Source organism: Pogonomyrmex barbatus, unplaced genomic scaffold (assembly GCF_055798465.1).
Source record: "Pogonomyrmex barbatus isolate J1 unplaced genomic scaffold, ASM5579846v1 scaffold11, whole genome shotgun sequence".
Taxonomy (NCBI): domain Eukaryota; kingdom Metazoa; phylum Arthropoda; class Insecta; order Hymenoptera; family Formicidae; genus Pogonomyrmex; species Pogonomyrmex barbatus.
Window position 1 is genome coordinate 2,209,822 of NW_028297107.1, and position 23,772 is coordinate 2,233,593.

Below are 23,772 nucleotides of genomic sequence, written 5' to 3' on the forward strand. Positions count from 1 at the left end.
ATGTCACATGAAATTTCTTGTTCTATTTTTTTCTTTTGACAAGAATTTGATAAGAAACTTTAATTATTTAGTATAGTGTAGAGGGATGAAAAAGACAAAAGAAACGCTCATATGAATATAATCAAATAGGTAAACTCATATAGATAAACATTCGAAGAATCAAAATGAAAATCAAAATATATGTTAATATATATGTTAATTTAAATATATGTTAATTTTTTTTTTTATTCATTTCCGTTATTGATTATATCTCGATAAATTCGAGTGATGTTTCTTCATTTATTTGCCAATTATCCCACCTACATATTTTATATCTGAAAAAAATCAATACATGGACACAGTATAAAGTCGACATGTACTTTAATGCTGATACTTCCATAATCGATATTAGTCCTGTATCGTAAATGTTTGGCGTTCTCCCATGTGTCTTTTAGTGCAACTGATACGTCTGACTAGTATTAACAATAAGATCGAAACATTAAATCAAAGTAGAATCATACGAATTCGTAAATGATTAGATAGTTATGCTTTTCACAATAATGACGAAATTTAATGGCAAAGAAATAGTTTGTATTCGAAATAAAAGATACATCAAAATTTTTAACTTCAAAGGAAAGCTATCATAAATCTCAAAATAAGAGTTGTTGCTGTGACTAAAAATTGAATACAACATTAAGCAAATCTTTTACCAATCTAGTATATAGATATTAATTTTATTAATATTAATACTTTATTTAATATTTTAATAAAAAATAATTTAAGGAGAAAGTGCGAAAGAACATATCTGTGAGGTGTTTCTGTTTATATTACCCGGAGTAGTACATTTTGCAAACGAACAATTCAATATCATATTGTAACTTTTCGTATATTTATTATGTAAATAAACAATAAAGAAAAAGAGTACCTTTACTGAATAATTCGAAATGGAAAAAATGAAGTTATCTAGTTATATAGTATTATCTATCACATCCATACCTCACAGCGGCCATCGTCAACGATGCTTGTCACCAATAGCGCCACCGCCACCACGTAAATATAAAGTAATGAAAAGAAAATTTTAAATTATAAATGATGTTTGTAATATGTATTTAATCCTTTGAAATTAATAATTTTGTTAAATTAAATTTATATATATATATATATATATATATATATAATTTATATATATATATATATATATATATATATATGAATACGATATTTTATCTCATGTTTTGTAAAATCCATTATCTCTCAATATTATAATTATTTCATTTATTTTCTGCTTTAATTAAATTGAATGTTTATATGTATGAATGTTTTATGTATCAAGGATAAAATTATTGAATCATTACGATCTGATAGAAAATTCAAATATTAATCTCTTGAAATTGTTTTTATTTAATCGATTTAATCAATTTTGTTATAACTTATGCTTTTATATATATATATATATATATATATATATATGTGTATATATAGATTTGTAAGATGACATTTTTTATTAGATACTTATTAGATTATAAACAAACATAAAAAGTGATACAAGAATATATATCACTTTAATAAATGTTATCTTTATAGAATTAGTTTTTGTAAATTTGCAAAAAAAAATTACAATTTTTTTATACCACATTTATGGCAATCCTTATCAATCATTTCTTTCATGTTAACAATTTCTTTTCTAACGATTAAGTTAACAAATTCTGTACTTTATAATTTTTTGTTACTTTACTATTCTGTTTCATACAATTTGCATCAAGCAATTCATTTCCTAAATTTATTTAAGAGGGTCTTGTTAATAAGAGTCTTTTTTATAAGTTTCGGTAGCTAAATTTTTTATAGCTTAAATTTTATATTTTACCTTTTCTTTCTTTATAAGATTCAACAGCTAATTTTCTTTATAAGATTCAACAGCTAATTTTTTAAAATTTTTCTACAGCACTTCCTCTTTTTTAAACATCAGCAGCTAACTTTTTAATTTTTTATGTTAGCTTTTTTTTTATAAGTTTCGGCAGCTAAGCTTTTTGTAGTAACTTCTTAATAAGTTTTGATAGAGCTAATTTTTTCTACATCTTTCGTTTTTTGTAAATTTTGGCAGCAAATTTCTTTCTAATTTTTCTATGACAATTTTTCCTTTTTATAAATTTCTAATAGCTAATTTTTTTAATATTTCATTATATTTTCTACATCTATGTGAATAATTTTAATAAGAATTATTTGCACAATTTGTATCTTCTTATTTCACAATTTTAATTTTATAATAGAACAGAATTTTCAAGTTCAGCAGGTTTTTATTCATTCTTTACAAACTTGTATATTGTTTTTAGAATTTCAACTTTGCTCTTGATGATTTTAGTTGGTTGTACACAATTTGACTGGCAGTAGGTTTGGGAAGACCTTTTAAGGAAAGATTTATAGAGATAGTATTCTCTAAAAAAATGTTCGTATTTGCCACAGATTTTTATTCATAGATCCATTTTTCAGATGCGTGTGTCCAGTCGATCACTTCCTTTTCACCAAACCACAAATTAATCTCCTTTTTGGCTGATTCAACAGAATCAGAGCCATGAATGATATTACGTCCAACTTGTATACAAAAGTCACCACGTATCGTGCCAGGTGCAGAATCTTTAGGATTTGTTTCACCTAACATTACACGGCCAGTTTTCACGACATTCAAACCTTCCCAGACCTAACGAAATAATATCATAAAACAATATATTCAATTCTTTAATAGAAATTATTAATAAACATTAATATAAAAATTTATTAGTATATTAGTGTATTAGCATATGATTTAATTGATTTAATCATAATTATGATTATTATAACAAACTTACCATCGATACAACAGGTCCTGAGTTCATATATTTGACTAATCCTGGGAAGAAAGGTTTCGATGCCAGATCAGCATAGTGCTGTTTCAAAAGTTCTTCACTGGGCTGTAACAAAAATGTAATATATAAATTTAAAATTATATTCCCATATTTACATCTTTTATTATTCTTGTCTATATTTAATAAGATAAATTTCTAATTATATTTTTATAGTGCATTATATTTTTAATTAGTTGTAAGCATCGATAAAACTTAAAAAATTTAAAACACAAAATTTTTAAATTTAAAAACAAAAATTAAAAATTAAGCATAATTAGTAAACAAAAAAGATCTGATTTTGAAATGCAATTGATTGCAATTTGCCTGAATTTAAATTTTGTTTGTTGTTATTATATCAAATTTTTTCTATATCTGCAATAATACATGAAATGAAATACATCTCATATCATTTTTTGCATTGATCACATTTTATCCTAAAGACATCCTTAGAACATAGAACGTCCTTCAAATATACTTAGTATGTCTCTGTAGAAAGGAACTCTTCGATAAAGTGGATATATGAAATCATTTTGCTGTCTTAATTTTGAGATTATTGATTGAAATCGATTGTCTTTACTATATATAGTTATGCTATATATAACTTCTTACGAAAGACAAAATTCTATTAGTAATAATCCAATTGATTGATCTATCTATAGATACCAGGTTTGAATGCGAATCGCCATTACTCGACATTCGCTTCTATCGAGATATTTCGCACTTGTCAATACGGACAAATATTCGAAACAAAAAGCGAAATTAGTAACTTTGACGCTTTGTATGCAATATCACATGAATATAGTTAATATATCTCCGAACGCACTATCTCGCCACGTGGCGTAGAATTTTGTCAATTTTTTTTTATCGATCCGCATAGAACTGAAACGTGAGAATAGTAGAGTTGTACGTAAACTGCATTGCTTACCCACAACATTTTTATAGCCACCAGTTTGAAACCTTTTTCCTCGAATCGTTGAATAATCTTGCCGACCAAACCACGTTGCACGCCGTCCGGCTTAACCATAATGAAAGTACGCTCGTTGTTCTCCGCCATAATTAATTTGCAAATAATCTGTAAAAGAGTCGAGACAGAACACACGACCATACGGTGCCGACGAGCCGCGAAGGATTGGGAACGAGACGAAAGAAAATTATATAGTCTTAGCAAGTTTCCGCGAAGGTGGGGGAGAACGTGGCGTGACGTCGCAACGTGACGGACGATGACGGTTCGCCGGCGATTTGCCGGTGGTTCAAGAATTTTAAAATGTCGGAACGATCGAAACTATAGGTCTCTATACACAGAATATCTAGATGAAAGCGCTAACATGCGCACGGTATAACCTGTATGGGCACTTGTGTCGATACCTTTGATCTCTGTATGGTGTGTCACGTGACCATTCCGCCATGTTAATAAAGCAGGGACGAATAGGAATAATAAGAATCCTACGCTATATCATGCTGTATTTATGACTGGTATTTATAATCAGTTCTTATATTTAAGATTGTTTTAAATAAGCTCATACAGCTATCCTGTTGATTGAAATGTTATCTTAAGACCATCTTAAATATAAGAACTGACTGATCGATACCGGCCTATGACTATAGTTGATCTGTAAATTACATCTATGTACGTTCCTATGTCGTATTTAATTTTATTGGTGGCATCTAACAACATGGCCTGCGCGAGTAAATTTGCGCGATTTCATTACTAAGTGCCCATATTAGTTATTATACTGTGAATATACGTTACATGAACTATAGATTTTTACTATCAGTAGTGAATTTTAGAACATACCAAAATATGCCGATTGTGTTTTTTAAAGGTGCCTTTTTATGCTGACACTCGACGCTCAATTTCAATGTTAAAATAAATCACATGATCAAAGTTGACGCAGAATAATGAAATTTGAATGGTCACTTTTGATCACACGTTCTATTTTTACACTAAAAATGAACATCGAGCATCAGCATGAAAAAATATCTTAAAGATGCTTTTTAAAAATTTTTTTGTAATCATTCGATGTTCATCTAGGATGCGTACTATCAGCTTGCTAACAGCATTGTTCTGTTTAAAACTCATTATTAAAAAATGTATAATAAAATGTATATCAAAGAACTATGTGATAATTCCAAAGATAATTCAGAAGATAATTCAAAAATTTTTGATCTGATTATCAATCAATAGCATTAAAGTATTTTATTACTAAAGTATAAAAATATTTAAAAGTTTCATTTTGTATATAATTTAAATGTCATATAGAAATTTATATTTCTAAAAAAATCATATAAAAAATCATATATGAGTAATTATCACGCGCACCATGTTAAATCCATTATAGTTAGTCTGAGAAAATCCTTCCATATAAATAATATAAAAAATTTTTTAGTTTATTTTTTTAATTAGGATTATAATTAAATTTTAATAAAAAAAGATTATGATAAACACTATATAGTATTTATTACAATCTTTTTTTTATTAAAATTTAATTATGATCCCAATTCAATCATAAGTCTAATAACTAAAATATTTATTAAGCAATTAAGAAAATGCTACAAAATATACTGGGGAAGTAATGAAGTGGCTGCTTTACACATGTTCGCTATGTATAAGCCATGTTTTACATTCATTTCACTCCCATACGCTTCATTTCGACGAGGTTGATTCTCGGACGATGAATATCTTCTCTCTCCCTTTCGTTCGTCGCCCGGCTCTGTCGCCGATGACGATCGGTCGCGCGACACCTGCCGAAGATAGCCGAGTATGACTCTCGAGTTTCTGGCGCTCTCTCGCGAGGAGGAATCATGATGGCGCGCGCGTGAGAATCGCGCTAATGTGCGTATCGAGCATCGAGTCGTGATTCGACGTAAGTGCATTTGTTGAAAGTCGCGATCCCGGACGCAGCTCTCCGAGTTCGTTATAACAGCGTGTCGTCGATTCTGGTGTCGCGCTTCCTCGTTCGTGGCCTCGCGTCCTCCCCGTTCCACGTCGGGGCCCGTTGCAGTCATGCAGGCTCAGCAACAACCGCAGCAGCAACAGCAACAGCAGCAGGGTCACCAGCAGATAGCGGGCACTAGCGTGATACTGAAGATGAACGAGATTCAACAGCTGTCGACTGTCGGTACGTTGACGCCTCTTCGGACATTCCGAATGAACGGTGTGAACTTGGTATCTCCGTCCTTTTAACCTGCACTCGTTTGAACTCGTCCATTATGCTCATGTTTTCTCTTTTTTTTTTCTACGTTCAAAAAGTAGTATATAAAGGTGAATGATATTGTTGGTCTTTTCATATCTTTTGTAGCTATATCTTTTATATCCTGCTACATCCTCCTGAGACTTCAACATATAAATCCTGTTTTATTTTATTTATTTTTTTTTTTTTAATCTAAACTTACATTTCGTTTTTCTTTTTTTTTTCTTTTGCTCTAGAGGAAAAAAGAAAAGATGAATCGTGCAAGAAGTTCAACTAAATGGAACAGGCCTAATGCGTAATGATTCGCATCATGTAAAAATTATTGAAAAAGATAAATACCTGTGTATATACACATATATGTGCACATATACACATGCTAAAAGCACAGACATCATAATATATGTACATATAAAGATATCTTATAGACTTCAATGATAGATTTTTCAATTAGATTGATTTTTTTATAGCAAAATTGTTGATAGCATCATTTGCAACTTTATGATCTTTAATATTATATGTTATTGGTATAATTCTATAAAAATCATTTGAAATAATTAAACTAAAAGATACAGAGATTATATATATATTTTAAATTTATCAATGAATTTATCATTGAAATTAAATCTAAAAAGTTAATTTAAGATTTAATATTTAATTGAACAAAATTTAAGCAAAAGCCAACTTAATATTTGCGAATAATATGAAAAATTATTTATTATTTACATATGGAAATCATATCCGGGATTATCTGCACTTATCGGTTTGATTACAACCAACATTGACTTGCAATTTCATTAAAATAAATGTATGATAAATTTATGAATATACCATGCATCACTCTGATATTTTGCATTTGCTCTTAATAAATATAACAGTATAGTTATATATGAGTTGCAATTTTATTTTTTATTTAATTGTGCGTATTACAATTTTAAATAAAATGAAAGTTTTACAAATAGAAATAATATTCAGTCCATTTCTTATGTAAAACAAGTATGAATATCCTGAAATAAAGTCTACGTTTTTGCATATTTTTAGCATAATGTTCGGGCATAAAAATAACAATCTTCAAAATCATCAATTTTAACTCGTTTAAATTCATCTCTATTATCAAGTTATTTTCTAAAACTACCCTAGATGTAATATTGCTTATTATTTCATTTGCTTTTACATTTTTATAAAATGAAGACAGAAGATAAATATGTATTTTTAATCTTATTTTGATCGAACATCGATTCTGTGTACGTCATAGGTTATGCACAAAAGTATTTTCTTTTCGGTCTTTTTCATAAATTCACCGACCGGCATCGCGTCGTCGGTAAGCTTTTGCTACCCCTCCCTCAATAGCAGGTATCTCCCCTCTTCACTCCCCTTCCCCTCGCGTTGAACGCGACAATGGAATATTCCACTGGGTACCTATTCCATCTGCCTTCTGCATTGAGAGGGGAGATTTCCCTTCTCTCTCTCTCTCTCTCTCTCTCTCTCTCTCTCTCTCTTTCTTTTTTCGTTGCAATAGCTTCTCTTGCTTGATTCTCCCAAGACAGGAACGTGTTTAGTGATTGGCAATAACGACAATGTGAATTGTCGCTCAATTCCAATGATTGAATGATGAAAATTTAGATTTTTATGATTTGTTTTTAGTTAAAAAGCATATTGTTAAGTATAATTTCAATGTTTTATATATATATATATATTTTTTTTTTTGCTTACTAAAGGATTTTTATAATCAAATTTTTATAATCAGTTTAAGTCATGTACACATAAGGTATGTCGCTGCACTGGATTGCATTAAAACTTTCTATCTCGCTTTCACCAAACTTCAAATATACAACTATTTCACTTTAAGTTTACGATGAGTATGCTAGTTCACCTATAAGAAACAGACCTATTAAAATTCTTCTTTGCAATTTCAAAAGTTAACAATTATCAAAATAATATATGGGATTAACTTTCTTCTGAGGGAATTTATATTTTATAATAATGCAATTCTATTCTATATGAAATCAAGTTTGAGATTCACAGATTACTTCTACTTTTGAAAACGGAGTAAGATTTTTTCTAAATCTTCACTTCTGATCTTTCCATAAAGTACTAAAAGTATGGAGCTTATCGCTATCATAGATGATAAAAATCATCGGATCGAGCTGACAAATTGTAACTGATTTTATAAATAATCTAATTGTAAAAGTTAATATGAGATAATTTAGAATAATTATCAATTTTTTGAAGCGTGAAACAGAAAAACTTAGCTTTTTTTTTTAAGTTGAACTTGCATCTTTTATTTTTTCTTTGTTTTTTTCTCTGTGATAAGATAAAAAAAGAAACCAATGGAAAAGAATCATGCAAGAAATTTAATTAAAAAAATAGGTTTTTTATGATTGCAAACACTAATAATTTTTTTGAAATGAAAGGAGATTTGAATCGATTCTAATAAACGTACAGTAGCATTGATGCATACGTTCCTGGAATTTCCCCTCGCGTCTCTGCCGTCCTCTTTGTTCCAATCTGACGCGTCAATCCGCTATAGCGCCGACCAATCGGCTCGTTCGTTGCGCTGCCCGTGCTCCTGTGGGTAGGGAGGGAGAATAGAGGGTGAGCTAGGCAGAACGTATGTGTAGCGAGGCTTCGAGGTGAAGCATAACGAGCAGACGAGTTACGTTCACTTCCAAAGTCGGGGAGCCGCTCTGGAATATTCACCGGAACAAAGCGCGCGGAAATAGGAGTGAAATTGGACGGGAATTCTCGCAGCCGTGAAGTGGGGGATCTTCTGTATTTACGTAGCGGGATCTTTTCGGCACCGGGAATGAGCGTGCACATTGTAGAGAAAAAGGGTAGCGCGCTCAAGGGCTCGAATGGGTTGATCGCGACTATGGAGAACGAAGACGGCGACTGGCAGAATGGACAGAATGTTCTGGTAGTCACGCAGGATACCCAGGGCAAGGAGCTGATCAGCCTAACTGATAATCAGACCATCAACGTGGCCGTGGATACCTATTGTTCGTATATTTCCTGGTTATCGCTTCTTTGTCAAGGGTCAACGGTGTCGGGGGATTGATTAATTCATTAGGTTTCGTGATCAATACATGTGATTTGGTTTAAATTAGCAATCCATTGCGGATGTAACATCTCATTCACTTGTTGTTAACTTGATTAGATGTATTTGTCCTCTGCGATCATGATGATATTCTAAGAATAGAGTTTTGAGGTTACCATTTTTCTCACAAATTGAATTCTTTGACCTCGTGTTCATGTTTTTTTTTTTAGTTACTTTTTTCACATTGACCTTCTCAGTTTCTTTTGTTCGCTTGTGATTCCGACAAAAAATTCAAAAAAATAGAATTTATACAATCAAAATATATGAACGAGAGAGAGGAGAGAGATTTATATTTTTCATTTTTCTATAAACTTGAAGTTCTGTGTACCCCTAATTTTTTTATTATAAAATACATCAACATGTTGTCATATAATTTGTTGCAATGCAATTGGTCAGATATTTATGGAATAAATATGTTCTCATAAACATATTTTGCTTCTCTACAAATTTGAAGTCAAGTGTGCTCCAAATACTCCAGTATTTCACATATTGTCTTGATTCTTGTTTCAGGGTTACTAGAACTCGCGCACAGAGAATATCAAGCAGGAGATTATGAAAATGCTGAAAGACACTGCATGCAGCTATGGAGACAGGAGACAAACAATACTGGTGTTCTTCTCTTGCTTTCTTCCATACATTTCCAGTGTAGGAGATTAGAGAAGTGAGTAATTTAATGTATTAAATCTATAATTATACATGTAGAAAATATAGCATATGTATATATATGTATATTTGTATATATTATACATTTTTTAATGCAAACTTATAAATTTATAACTTTGTACATTTCAGATCAGCACATTATAGCAGCTTAGCAATAAAGCAAAATCCATTGTTGGCGGAGGCATATAGCAATTTGGGAAATGTATATAAAGAGCGCGGACAACTACCAGAAGCGCTGGAGAATTATCGTCATGCTGTCAGACTAAAACCTGACTTCATCGATGGCTACATCAACTTGGCTGCAGCACTTGTGGCGGCTGGTGACATGGAACAAGCAGTTCAAGCCTATGTTACTGCACTACAATATAATCCCGTGAGAAAAATCGATATTACGAATATAATACTATATAATTTTTTTAATAAAACATGGAATCCTGAATGGATTCTTAAACTGTAAAAAATAAAATTTTTAAATTTAAATCACTTATTCATACAACTGAATTAAGTTTTATTCTATGTAATTATGTTAGTAAGAGTCTATATCTATGTCTCTTTTAAATCATAGAATCAGTAACGTACGATTTATCTCTCTAATATTTCGTTGAAAATATCTTTTTTTTTTTAATTTTAGATAGATTATGCGGAAATAAATTACATATTTTGCTTGTTCCAGGATCTTTATTGCGTGCGGAGTGATCTTGGTAATCTTTTGAAAGCATTAGCAAGACTTGACGAAGCTAAGGTATGTTTTAGAATCGTTTCTATCTAATACATTAATCTGACGTGTCATGCACATGTTCGCGAACATCTTTACTTTGATCAAGCTATTGACGGCGGAATTATTGTGCAAGGAATAGTATATTACGCTCCTTGATCTAACAGATTGTCATAACTTGTCATAAAAGTCTTAACTTTAAAAAATACCCTATCCTGTCCTAAAAATTATGTTATTTTTTATAAATCCTAAAAATCCTAAAAATAATGGTAATTAATAATAATAATAATCCATTCCATAGACATCTGTGGATCAAGGAGAGCAGAGAAATCATTATTTGATTGTATGATGCTTTTTGTTATAATTAGCAGATGTTCCGCCATCCTTGGGTCTTTGATGACATTTCTTGATGAAGTACAAATGTATCGCGCGTATGTGCACGAGCTACAGCATTCAGTTCTCCGCGAAATAAGTGGATCGAACGGAATTTGTTCGCGCCGTTGCCACGAGAAGCTTTCAATCTTTGCCGAGCAATTTGCAAGCGCGGCGCACGATTTTCTATCATTAAAGTAAATTAGTAAAATTAACTGAGTTTTTGAATCTCCTTATTTGATAATTGTCTTCTATGGAACGAACTATGTAAGAAATGTTTGCGAGCGCAATCGCAAACTCCGTGGTAGATTGAAAATCGTGCGCATTCCTTCATCCTGTAAAATGAAAAGAGCCTGCGTTTTATGTCGTGACAGAAGTTTAATCTTCGGAACGACATTAAGCAATGGTCTTCACATAAAACCTCTAAACAATATAACGCTTTTGATAGGTGCATTTTAATCTGAATACTTTGCAAAAATTTTTTATTCTCTGTTAAAAGCAATATATTGCCAAGATAAATTTCGGAATAAATAAAAGAGAACTATGAATCTTAAATTTCTTAAATAAATTTTTTTACAATGGTAAACTTATTACCAAACCACATAATGATTCCATAGAGTCGAGAAAGATAAACAATTTTATAATGTTTAGGGGGTTATTGTCAAAGTAACTGGAGAATATTCTTTCTAGCATTGCGCGTTTTGTAGCAACACGAAATGCATTTCGTCTATTTCATGGATTTTATAGTGTTGCCGCAAATTACAGATTGTTTGCCAGTTCCATCTGAATGGATTTCAATTCCACTAAATCGATGGGTCTGGCAGCGCGCGAATGTAGTGTATGAGCTGATTTTGTCTCTTGTTTGGGATGTGCGACTTGCTGTTATCGCAATACACGTGAATTATCACGTGCATATTTGTTTAGCATTTTCATGTTGACAGAAAGAAAGAGGGAGAGAATCTACAGTGTGTACGATGATATATATTGGCGCGAGATCACTTGACCAATTATTTAAGTCAAATCAGAAATTATTCTGTTTTGTTAAGTCAGCAACGCGACAGTATTTTATCATAGATGGTTTTGAACGAGAAGAGCTCACATAGTTTGTTCATGTAATAATGAAAATAATATTACTGTAGCACTATTTTTAATATTAATATGATTAAATAATAAGAGAAAAATATCGTTAAATGAAATTGTCAAGCTTACGGATTTTTTATGCCTTGCTTTTTGAATCAGAATTGATCATGATTTGTTGTTGGTCGGTCAAGTGATCTATCTTTTGTAGCGCGGCGCGGCGATGATCGATGAGAGTGTATTTATAAGTGCTATTTGTTACATGAGCTTTTTTGTTTGTATTTTTTAGTTATTTCTCGCAATAAGCATTTTGATGCATGATTAACGACTTATAAATATATCCTTATTCGATCTTAAAAATGACAGCAACGAGGAAAGCTTCCCGTTACGCTTCCCGCTATTCCTGAGAACTGGCTGGTACGCTCGTCTATTTCTCGCCGAGCTCTTTTAGTCATCTGGACATTCGTTTTGTAATATGACGTGCTATTTTGTTCCTCATGTAATGTTTAATGGTTGACAGAATTAATATAATAGAATATTTATAAAGAAGAAAGAAATGCGATCTGTATTCTGATCGCAAGGAGCGGGAGACAACAGTTGGCTGACGAGCTCGGCGAAGCGTGTCCTTCGCAGGCACGTAAATCGTCAATTCTTTATGTACACATGTATACAGAAAGATAGTAGAGAAAAAAAAAAGAGATGATAAAACATAAAAGACAAAGATTGAGGCGAAGAGTAATCAGTGAAGAGACATTAACGCAGCTGTCTTATTGTTGTGGATGGGATGATCAACTCTAGGAGGGGATGTGCAGGAGCAATGTGAGATTGGTCGGTTACCGCGCCGGTTCCTTCGACAAAGGGTGAATCTGAATCTGGTTATTCAGTAACACACTGTCTCTCGGTCTAAGTTTATTATGAGAGCTTGCAAGCCGTACCTACCGAGTCAGCCTACCGAACGGTACACTGCAGGTAAAGTAATTCCCAAGACCGGTCTCTAAAAACCTTCCAATCCTTTCCAACTCATCCCGCCAAAAAAAGTCCTATCCTGTCGAGAGTGCTGCGAAGTAACTTGTTGAGAAATGATCAATAAATCTTTGGATTTACATGCAACATTCATTAGTATTATGCGAGTTGAACTTTTAGTTTACTTAAAGCTGGACTTTGAAAACCTAAACATAAACAAGATTTTAATTTTGACTTTTCACTATGACACAAAATAATATTGTTATTCATTGCTGTCTCTGTATCGATAACATTATCTCATTTATTGCTGGTCCTTATAACAACATTTATATTTTTATCGTTCAAATTTTTTTAAATATTTTTGCTTCGATGAAGGGTGAATTTTATTATTTATATACGTTAATTTCAAATATTTTATTATAAAGAAATAAATTGTAAATTTGTAAATTTTTTTGTTAAACCGTGAGATATGTTTTTTTTTTTTTTTTCAATTCAAGATTAAATTTTTAACCGTATTATTAATCGTATTGAATCAAATTTATTTCTATTTTATTTTATTTGAGTATAAGAAAATCATTGTATTTTCCAACTCCTTTCCTCGTTCTTTTTTTTTCCCTTTAATTCCAGGTTCACACCTTGCAGAGACCGGTCGACTGTAAATGCCCTCTTATTGTTTAGGTACGGATTACTCTGTTCAATATCAATGCAGCCCGCCTCTCGGCACGCGCGATGATTTTCCACGCTGAATCCTTAGAGTCGTCATCCCGTCGTCAGAATTTTTTGTATTCAAAATCGGAATTGTTTCTCGTTTCGCTAAGTAGCTTTTTTTCCGTTAATCGCGAGATTTTGAGCCGACTGGATCTTAGCGTACGACTTCAATGTGCAGTCGAGTCCGCCGGACGCATTTCGGGAACTCCATATGCACAAAAAGTCGCACGCTCCATGATGACGCCTCTAGCGCGCACCTAAACACCTCTATCCTGAATTTGACCTGATTCCCATCCGAGAATGAATTGTTAATTACCCGCGAGGCAACTCGTTTGTTCTGTTTCCATTCTTTGCACCTTTCTTGTCCTTGACGAGCACAAAGAGGGCGAACTTCAGGATTGAGGGGAAGAATCCTTCGCCGATGAAGGTTTAAAAAAAAAATATATATATATATATGTAATAAGGAAATATGTTTGCCGAATATTTCTGAACTCGCATTGTAGACTCTATTTCGCAGATGTATACAGTCAGGCAATTTTGATATGGCATACTTTTATTTTTAGGAAGTTTATTAGAACATGGTTGAAAATTTGTTGATGTTGATACATAATTTTAATGCACGTGATTTATATCTTTTCAGATTTTTTATTTACATATTTTTTTACGGATTATTATTTTCACAGGTACCTACCTGGATTTTTGCTTCTGCTCAGCTTAGACTTTATGATGTATTCAATCCAATTTAAATTTGTGATATTGCTATCCTTTTGGATTTTCTTTCTCAAATATATGATATATTTTAGAATTTTTATTATTTTATAAATTTACTCAATTTAATATAAAATATTAGAAACAGTTCAAGATATTAAATATATATATATATACATACATACATACATGTATAATATATTTCTAAGTTGAGAAAAAATCGTTTTATTTACATCAACGAAAGATTAATGCAGAAAAGATGAAAAACAATTTTCATTTAATATTCTAAAACTTCTGAAAAATTACTGCTAATTTTCTCTATTTTTAAAAATTAACGTGATCTTAAAAACTGAAAGAATAATAATCTATTTTGCGAATACAGTCATATGACATTACATAGAATTGTGGAGAGATTTAGGCAGTCTTAGAGCGACGACGAAACTATCCAATGTTTCAAGATAGGGAAAAGAGACGTAGTAAGGAAAGGAAACAGAAATGACATTAGGATGGCAAAATATGTTCTTTTTTCCTTCGAAGATTAACGACGAAAGGTGAGAAGGGAGAGAAAAAGAAAGACAGAGAAAGTGTGAAAGGGAGAGAAAGAGAGAGAAGCTGCGGCGCGGCGATGGGAGGTCGGGCATATTGCGCGGCGCGCGTCCCTTTGAATTCGCGAATAACGCCGCTGTAAACTGCATTCTGTTTCTCTAGGCCTGCTACTTGAAGGCGATTGAGACCCGACCGGACTTTGCGGTCGCCTGGAGCAATCTCGGCTGCGTGTTCAATGCGCAAGGGGAAATATGGTTGGCGATACACCATTTTGAAAAAGCTGTTGCCTTGGATCCGAACTTCCTAGATGCCTACATCAATCTTGGAAATGTATTAAAGGAAGCCAGAATTTTTGACAGGTTTGTTTTTACGCACATTTACAATAATTTACCCATCGTTTTCTGTTTCAAATAGTCAAATTTGTCGTAATATATTTTGTAAAGTTTTTATTAGCAATTTTTTATTGGCATATGCTTGAAAAATATTTGTTTTAATAAATTTTTTTCTCTGCGTGGTAGAAATTTAATAGAATTTGTTAATGGAAAAAATGGAAAAAATTGCAGAAATAGAGAAGAATCTACTATTTCATAACTATTTAATTTGTTGTCACACTACATTTTTAATAATTTTATTCCGTGTGCATGCTGCAATTATGTATGCAGGGGTGCATTATTAAGAAAAAATTTTTCTAGCAATATAAGTAAATTAATAATTAATGCAGCTTCAATTTTATTTATTTAAAAATCAGCGATATTTTGTTCTATTTATGATACATTTTATATATATATATATATATATTCCATAACTTTAAAAAAATGAATTATGATATTTCTTTGATAAATTTAAACGAATAAAACTTGTAATATAAAATGTTTTCCTATCGTAACATCCAATCCTGTGATATTCACTATTTGATATATCATAAGGTATTTGCTTTCTATTTTATTTCTATTTGAACATTTTTTCGAATGATTTATGAAAGTGATGACATGGAGTAATATTATATGCACAGTGTTGATCAACCAACGTCTTGAAATTTTCATTGTCGTCGGTTTTAAAATCTGTGCTAGATTAAAAGTGGCTTTAGTTATTCCATTGATGCATCACATATTGTCATCAATGGCTAGTCCAAAGTCATACATTTCTTTTTGTTGACTTTAGCGATATTATTCGTACCTCCTTCTTGTAGAATATGTAAGACAAGAATACATGTAACAAGGCAAGAATATATATAACAAGACAAAAATATATAAGTCACAAAATATATTCCGTATATTATTTTCTATATTTGTATACGTAGTTTATTTCGAAAATAATGATAATGATTATGGAAAAATATTGTTGCAAAATATTTTATAAATCAAGATTATTCTTCGAAGTAATATCTTCTTCTCTCGATCTCAGAAGCAAAAAAAATCTGTAAAATTACTCAGTTCAGATCCTTTATCTCGATGATTTTATTTAATTTATTGACTATACTGATACATTGATATTATAAATATACATAAAAGAAATTTATAATATAAATTTATAATATAAATTAATATTGCAAATTTAAGTTGGCAATATAATAATATGAAATATAATATTTCTGAGTTGGTTAAAATTTCCAATTGAAAAAGGAAAAATATTAAATAGCAATTGTGTAAATATTGGGTTTAAAACACATTTGATATACTTGGAGACAGGCGGATACAGCGCATGAGCTGTCGCACCAAGGATCGATATTTATGTAACATCCTTTTCAAGTTCATCGTCCTCTGCATTTGAACGACAATTCGGACAATGCACCGTTTCTCTCCAGACACAATTTTTAAGCATAAGACATTTTGCGTAATAAACATCCGTATTTGCATTTGTTCATGGCGAGTTTTAGTTATTTATTAATATTTTTCTAGTAAAATAATTACAGAAATTTTATGGGAAATTCATTTATCTATATTTATTTTAATTTAATTTAATCATATTATCATATTTTCCATATTATCGTATTTTTATTCTTAATTTTTGTATGTAAATTTTAAAATGTATGACCATTTCTATAGTGACGTCACGCGTTTATCTCTACATTTTTCATTTGAACTATATCTTGGCGCCTGTTGGTCTATCGATCTTTACCAAGATTCGTCTGACGGTTAAAGAAATAAAAGAACTCTTGACATCTCTTATACTATCCTTTCATTTATGTAATCGATAATGAATATCCTTCCACTTCTACATTTTAATATTTTAATTCCCGATTCAAATATCTTGCTAAGATTAAAATAATTATAATATTAACAATGATATTAATTTCTACACATCTTATCTTTTTAATTCTTTTTTATCTTAATGTTCTATAAATATAAAAATTTATATATATATATATATATATATATATATATATATATATATATAAAAAACTGAGACAGAAATCCTTATGATACATTAAAAATAATAGATTCATTGAATGCGTTTTTCCGGCCGAGATTTCTTCACGCACAAAGTGGGAGGAATTCGAGGACAATCTATCGATTCTAGAAGCCGCTCCGCCCCCATTGGAACCCTTCGCCTCCCGGTTGTGGGAGGATACGCGTGCCCGTTCACAGCTTTCATTCGCTCGCGAGTTAAGCGGCTTTCCTCTGGCTGCCAGCATCTCCCGGAACTGATCCATCGTACTCCCAGAATCCGTGCGCCGAAGGATCCGTGCTTGTGTAATTCCTGCTTTAACTCCTGCTGCTTAGATGTCTGTGGATCCTAGGATAAGCGAATCCTAGATCCACGTGGATTCGAGGATCTGCGCAGTTTGTGCTTGTGTCTTATTTCAATTTCTACGCTTAAAATCAGTGATCCGTATTCATCAAAGATCCACGTATCTAAGGATCCGTATTGGTACACTTTTTTTTTTTAACGCGTGCACTGAGAACATCAATGAAGTTTTAGAGGCTTGAAAGATATTCAAGTATTATTTTAAATTCATATACCTGCGTGAGATCTGCGTTTGATCTGCGATTTTTACAATCTAAGGGTTGAACTCGGGGAATATCTAAAAAAAAAAAAACTACTCAACTGAATCCAATGGTTAATGGAAGAATAATCTATTCTAACTAATCTATTTCTAACTAAAAATCTGCGGATCTAACAGATTGTGCTTTGTGAAAATTCAGAATTCCGCGAATGCAACGCCTTTAAAAATCCTTGTTTCCGCGCACCCTGCATGAAGTCGTGCCTTCAAAAATTCCTCTCCCGAAAGTCCTTAGATCCAGGGGTTTCTTTGTATCCCTGTCTCTAAGGATTTATTCATCTAACGTGCCGCGTCGTCAAAGATTCTTCCTTCACGCTCGGATCCGTGGTCTCTGGGATCCGCGGATCCAAGACAGCCGGGATGGGGAAGGAATGGACTGCCAGTGCGTGGTCGTCTATACGGTGATCTCGCCTTCGACCACTATCGCGCCCGCGCTTCGCGTTCAAATAGAAGATACTCTCACGCGACCCTCTACTTCTGGATGTATCTCCTGGATCAGGCGCTATGTTAAAAGGTTTATCAGAGTCGTCTCTATAGCGTCGGGAGCTGTATTATAGTTTGTACAATTATGGTGGAATCAATAGAGATAATTTTTTTTTTTGTTATAAAGAGAAGTGGTATTCAATATTAACATTTATCCTTTTCACACAAGCTAGGTTTTATCGTACAAATGATTTGAAATTAATGATCATTCTTTAATTATTAATTGTTACAGAGCTGTAGCTGCATATCTCCGTGCGTTGAATCTCAGTCCTAACAATGCAGTCGTACATGGAAATTTGGCGTGCGTTTATTATGAGCAAGGGTAAGTTAATACTTTGTGTTTATACTTATAATGGATTTTTAATTTATAATCTAAAATTTCTCCGAAAAAAAGTGAATAATTGGAAATTATGTAATAACATAGCCTCATCGATTTGGCCATCGATACGTATCGTCGTGCTATCGAATTGCAACCGAATTTTCCCGATGCATATTGCAATTTGGCGAACGCTCTCAAAGAAAAAGGACAAGTGGTCGAAGCGGAAGAATGTTACAATACCGCCCTCCGACTTTGTCCTACGCATGCGGACTCTCTTAATAACTTGGTATGGACTTATGCAACTTTAAAAAGCACTAAGCTTCTGTGTGAGAGAATAAGTCTACAATGAAATGTTTTTTTTTTTTTAGGCCAACATAAAACGCGAACAAGGTTATATTGAGGAGGCAACTCGCTTGTATCTTAAAGCACTGGAAGTATTTCCTGAGTTTGCAGCCGCTCATAGCAATCTCGCATCTGTCTTGCAACAGCAAGGTAAACTGAACGAGGCATTGATGCACTACAAAGAAGCAATTCGTATACAACCGACCTTCGCCGATGCTTACTCGAACATGGGAAATACGCTGAAAGAAATGCAGGATATACAAGGCGCTCTACAGTGCTATACTCGTGCTATCCAAATCAATCCGGCCTTTGCTGACGCTCATTCCAATTTGGCATCAATCCACAAGGATTCCGGCAACATTCCTGAAGCGATTCAGTCTTACAGAACAGCGTTGAAGTTAAAGCCAGATTTTCCAGACGCCTATTGCAACTTGGCACATTGTTTACAAATAGTATGCGATTGGACTGATTATGAAGCTAGGATGAAGAAGTTGGTATCTATCGTTGCTGAGCAACTAGACAAGAACAGACTGCCTAGTGTGCACCCTCATCATTCCATGCTTTATCCCTTGTCTCATGAGTTTCGGAAGGCTATTGCTGCTCGACACGCTAATCTTTGCATAGAGAAAGTAAGTCCATTTTCTAATTTAATTTTTTTTTATATTACATTGTACACAATTAAGTGATTAATATTTTATTTTCTTCATTCTATCGATATTTTTATTATATATAATTACTTACATGCAAATAAATTGTTGCAGATCCATGTTCTTCACAAACAACCATATAAATACCCGCGCGTGATCGGCACGCGATTGAAAATTGGATATGTTTCGTCAGACTTTGGCAATCATCCGACTAGTCACTTAATGCAATCAATCCCTGGTCTACACGATCGCGAAAAAGTGGAAATCTTTTGCTATGCGCTAAGTTCGGATGATGGCACAACCTTTAGAGCGAAGATAGCACGAGAGACCGAGCATTTTGTTGATCTCTCTCAGATTCCGTGCAATGGCAAGGCTGCTGACCGCATCAATGCCGATGGCATTCATATTTTAGTGAACATGAACGGCTATACAAAAGGAGCCAGAAACGAGATTTTTGCTTTGCGACCAGCACCGGTACAAGTCATGTGGCTGGGTTATCCTGGTACTTCCGGTGCAAGTTTCATGGATTATCTCATTACGGACGAGGTTACTTCGCCACTGGAACTCGCCAATCAATACAGCGAGAAACTTGCCTACATGCCACATACTTATTTCATCGGTGACCATAAGTACGTAAATTTAGTTTTCATTTATTTTCTTAATAAACGGTAAAGCATAAAGTATGCAAACTATATTTTTGTAAATATTTTTTGAAAATTATGTATATTTAGTCATTTAATAACAACTTATTTATTCTTAGGCAAATGTTCCCTCATCTGAAGGAACGCTTAATCCTAACGGACAAATTAAATCATAAAGGCAAGGTGGCCGACAATGTAGCTGTAATTAATGCTACGGATCTTTCCCCGATGATTGAAAATACTCTGATAAAAGAGATCCGCGAGGTAGTTGTGCCAGACGCCAAAAAACAACCCGTCGAGATTTCGCTCAAAGTTGCCGAGTTACCGACCACCACCCCGATTGAAACGATGATCGCTTCCGGTCAATGTCAAATGTCTGTAAACGGCGTTGTTGTGCAAAATGGTATGGCGACTACACAAGTAAACAATAAAACTGCCACGGGTGAGGAGGTGCCTCAGAATATTGTCATTACAACCAGGCAGCAATATGGTTTGCCGGAAGACGCCGTCGTTTATTGCAACTTCAATCAATTATATAAGATTGATCCACTTACTCTTCATATGTGGGCACATGTGTGTAGCAAAACATCAATTTAGAACATACGTTTTTGCCAATTTTTTAATATCCAATTATTTGATTCTAGATTTTGAAACATGTGCCAAACTCCGTGCTGTGGTTGCTACGGTTCCCGGCGGTCGGCGAACCTAATCTTCAAGCAACAGCGCAACAATTGGGTCTTGCGCCTGGAAGAATCCTGTTCAGCAATGTCGCCGCTAAAGAGGAACATGTGAGACGAGGCCAATTGGCTGATGTATGTCTAGATACACCACTCTGCAACGGACACACAACCAGTATGGATGTTTTATGGACTGGAACGCCAGTAGTTACGTTACCAGGCGAAACTCTAGCCTCTCGTGTCGCAGCTAGTCAATTGAACACTCTTGGCTGTCCTGAATTAGTAGCACGAACACGGCAAGAATATCAAGATATTGCTATTAGACTGGGTACCGATAGAGAATAGTAAGTATCTCATCATCTACATATATCTTTAAAAATTCTTTTTTGATAAAAAATATAAAAATATAAAATATAAACTTGGAAAGATTGATGCTGTAATAAATTTAATCTTTTTATTTTCCAGCTTGAAAGCAACAAGAGCTAAAGTTTGGAAAGCTCGATCAGAAAGCCCACTTTTTAATTGCAAGCTATATGCTGTAGGCATGGAGATGTTATATACGAAAATGTGGGAACGTTACGCGCGTGGAGAAAGTCCTGACCATGTTTTAGCTGTTGATAAGAACGACAACCAAAAGTCATCGAGCATATCTTCTTAAGATACTTGACACTTGCTTCATAATTACTTATTCAGCTTCATCTTTGCGATTAAGATTCTTCTTCGAAAATTTTAGCGTTTGAAGTCATGATAAAGATGTCTATTCTTGATGAAGTTTCGTATATTTCCTATCTCTGCTGATTATTATTTTTTTGTATGATAAATTCATGGAGTTTAGATTAGACGATAGTTATTACTCATTTACATAAAATTCTTTATAATATTCAGATTTTCTTGCGCGTTATTTTTGTTAAACACGATTTTTCTAATATTTATATATTTATTTATTAATTTGATTAAATTGCATTTTGCGAAAAATTGGTAAAATAATAAAATATGATCTTACTTGCATATGGATAAAATAAAAAAAAAAATGTTAAAAATGGTGAAATGGTGAAGAAAATATTGGCAAATATTTTTAGCTGTAGAAAAGAACCTCTCTAATATTTTACTTACTACTTATGTTTTTTTTTACAGAATAATAAATAATGAAAAAAAAATAAATAAATATTGATAATTAGGTACTCTAAATTAAGTACTCTAAGCTCCAAGAATTTTAGGGAATTGCGGAAATGGGGTATTTCAAAAATTAAATATCAAGAAATTAAAAAAAATTTCTTCTCTTAACGGGATTTATAATTTTATCGTAAGTTGCTATAAAGTATAATCCATTGTATATTTTGCTCTCATGTTATTGCAAGCATTACATTATTTTGACGAACGTTCTATTGAAACGTCTATCCTTGCTTTCTGTAGGCGACCTTTTAACACAGAGATATCCTGTACATGTGATTTGCCGAGAAACGCAAGGACATTTAACAAAGACTAGAATTAATAGTTTCCTGCACTTTATCGTATTGTTCTCTTTTCCCTGTCGTGGAAGATTTAAAGGCCGCAGTCTTCGATTTTTAAAATCTATGATTCTGAAATTTGAAATTGGAACAATTTGGAGATTGTGAAAAGAAAAATCCAAACAAAAAAGCTTTGCAAAATTTTGTCATTTAAAATTCTAGTAGATCAAAAGTTAAAAATATTAAAAATCCAATAATTTTAACAATCTTTCTCTAAATTCAAATATCTTTTTAATTGAAATATTAAAGACAAAAATTTTAAAAATTATAAAAATCATAAGTTAAAGATCTTAGAGATGAAAAAGTTAGACAAGTTTGAGAAAAAGAAATGGATTTTTGATACAAAATGGAAATTTACATAAAACTAATATTTAATTAATAAAATTATTTCTGTTTTTATTCTTTAGTTGAATATTTTGATTTACAATATATCGGGATTCTCCAATTAAAGAATAAAGGTATCGCTTAGTGGCCACAGCGTATAACACACAACTGTATTATATCAAACGACTAATGTTAATGTTTGTGTAAATACTAAGTACTAAGAATAATTGTTAATTATTTACGTTAGTCCAATAACGAGTATCGCGCAATTTGTGGTACTGACGAAATGCGTAAAGTAAAAAGATAAAGATATTGGACCGTAGCGAACTGATGTATGTGTAGAAAATAAAAACGATGAACGAAACAATCTCACAGTTTGTGCGCCGGCATTGTGCATCCTGTGATTTGAAATATTTACGTCGACATTTAGATTAGCAGTAATCGATGATCTTATGATAGTCGACAGAGCCGTACCTCGAAGGGCAGCGAATACTAAAGGACAATTACGTTCTTAGTGTGATAATCGCTCAAGTATAACTGTATTATATTTTCAATATGCTCTAAATTTGAATATAATCCATCGATGTATTTAATTTAATTAAATAAATATGGGTTATAAGAATCATATGGTCGAGGTGAAGTTTATCACGATTTGAATTTGTTATTACGAATAAACGTCGAAAATGATGTCAAGTAATGTGTGCAATATTCAAACAATCTGTTTTCATATAACTATTAAAATAATAGTAAAATGGCAGATACTCTTTGGTTTCTGTAGTCAATCCGCTATCACATTTCGTTATTAGAATCTTATATTTTTATCAACATTCTATTGTGACAAAATTTATGACAGATATTTTGCAAAATTTATACCAATTGACTTCCTAAGATATAAAATATATATATTTTTTATTTTGTACCTATAAAATAAT

General features: G+C 32.5%; 2 protein-coding genes across 3 annotated transcripts; one reads left to right on the plus strand and one right to left on the minus strand.

Moving 5' to 3' along the window:
• Nucleotides 1–2,253: 2,253 nt before the first annotated feature.
• On the minus strand, nt 2,254–4,210 carry awd (nucleoside diphosphate kinase). The gene is made up of 3 exons (XM_011637131.2): nt 3,784–4,210; nt 2,823–2,924; nt 2,254–2,674 (listed from the first exon to the last, which is right to left on the minus strand). The coding sequence occupies exons 1-3, from the start codon at nt 3,961–3,963 to the stop codon at nt 2,444–2,446; spliced, it is 513 nt and encodes a 170-aa protein (XP_011635433.1). The 5' UTR covers nt 3,964–4,210; the 3' UTR covers nt 2,254–2,443.
• Nucleotides 4,211–5,473: 1,263 nt separating this feature from the next.
• On the plus strand, nt 5,474–23,465 carry sxc (O-linked N-acetylglucosamine (GlcNAc) transferase sxc). Of its 2 annotated transcripts, none has more exons than XM_089071267.1 (12): nt 5,474–5,977; nt 9,654–9,804; nt 9,936–10,179; nt 10,480–10,548; nt 15,058–15,254; nt 18,615–18,704; nt 18,807–18,987; nt 19,070–19,672; nt 19,805–20,319; nt 20,451–20,904; nt 20,976–21,352; nt 21,474–23,465. In XM_089071267.1, the coding sequence occupies exons 1-12, from the start codon at nt 5,863–5,865 to the stop codon at nt 21,664–21,666; spliced, it is 3,189 nt and encodes a 1,062-aa protein (XP_088927393.1). In that variant the 5' UTR covers nt 5,474–5,862; the 3' UTR covers nt 21,667–23,465. The 2 variants fall into 2 exon arrangements, with proteins under 2 accessions (XP_088927393.1, XP_088927392.1); XM_089071266.1 differs by lacking the exon at nt 5,474–5,977 and adding an exon at nt 8,703–9,045.
• The last annotated feature ends 307 nt before the right edge of the window (nt 23,466–23,772 follow it).

What these genes read in the sequence shown, in the direction of transcription:
- awd (XM_011637131.2), bottom strand. Translation starts at nt 3,963, where the DNA reads ATGGTCGTGTGTTCTGTCTCGACTCTTTTACAGATTATTTGCAAATTA. An exon ending in TGGCTATAAAAATGTTGTGG is followed by an intron (nt 2,925 to 3,783) that starts GTAAGCAATGCA and finishes TTTTTGTTACAG; the next exon opens with CCCAGTGAAGAACTTTTGAA. An exon ending in CAGGACCTGTTGTATCGATG is followed by an intron (nt 2,675 to 2,822) that starts GTAAGTTTGTTA and finishes TTATTTCGTTAG; the next exon opens with GTCTGGGAAGGTTTGAATGT.
- sxc (XM_089071266.1), top strand. Translation starts at nt 8,853, where the DNA reads ATGAGCGTGCACATTGTAGAGAAAAAGGGTAGCGCGCTCAAGGGCTCG. An exon ending in TGCGTTTATTATGAGCAAGG is followed by an intron (nt 18,705 to 18,806) that starts GTAAGTTAATAC and finishes GTAATAACATAG; the next exon opens with CCTCATCGATTTGGCCATCG. An exon ending in TATTTCATCGGTGACCATAA is followed by an intron (nt 20,320 to 20,450) that starts GTACGTAAATTT and finishes ATTTATTCTTAG; the next exon opens with GCAAATGTTCCCTCATCTGA.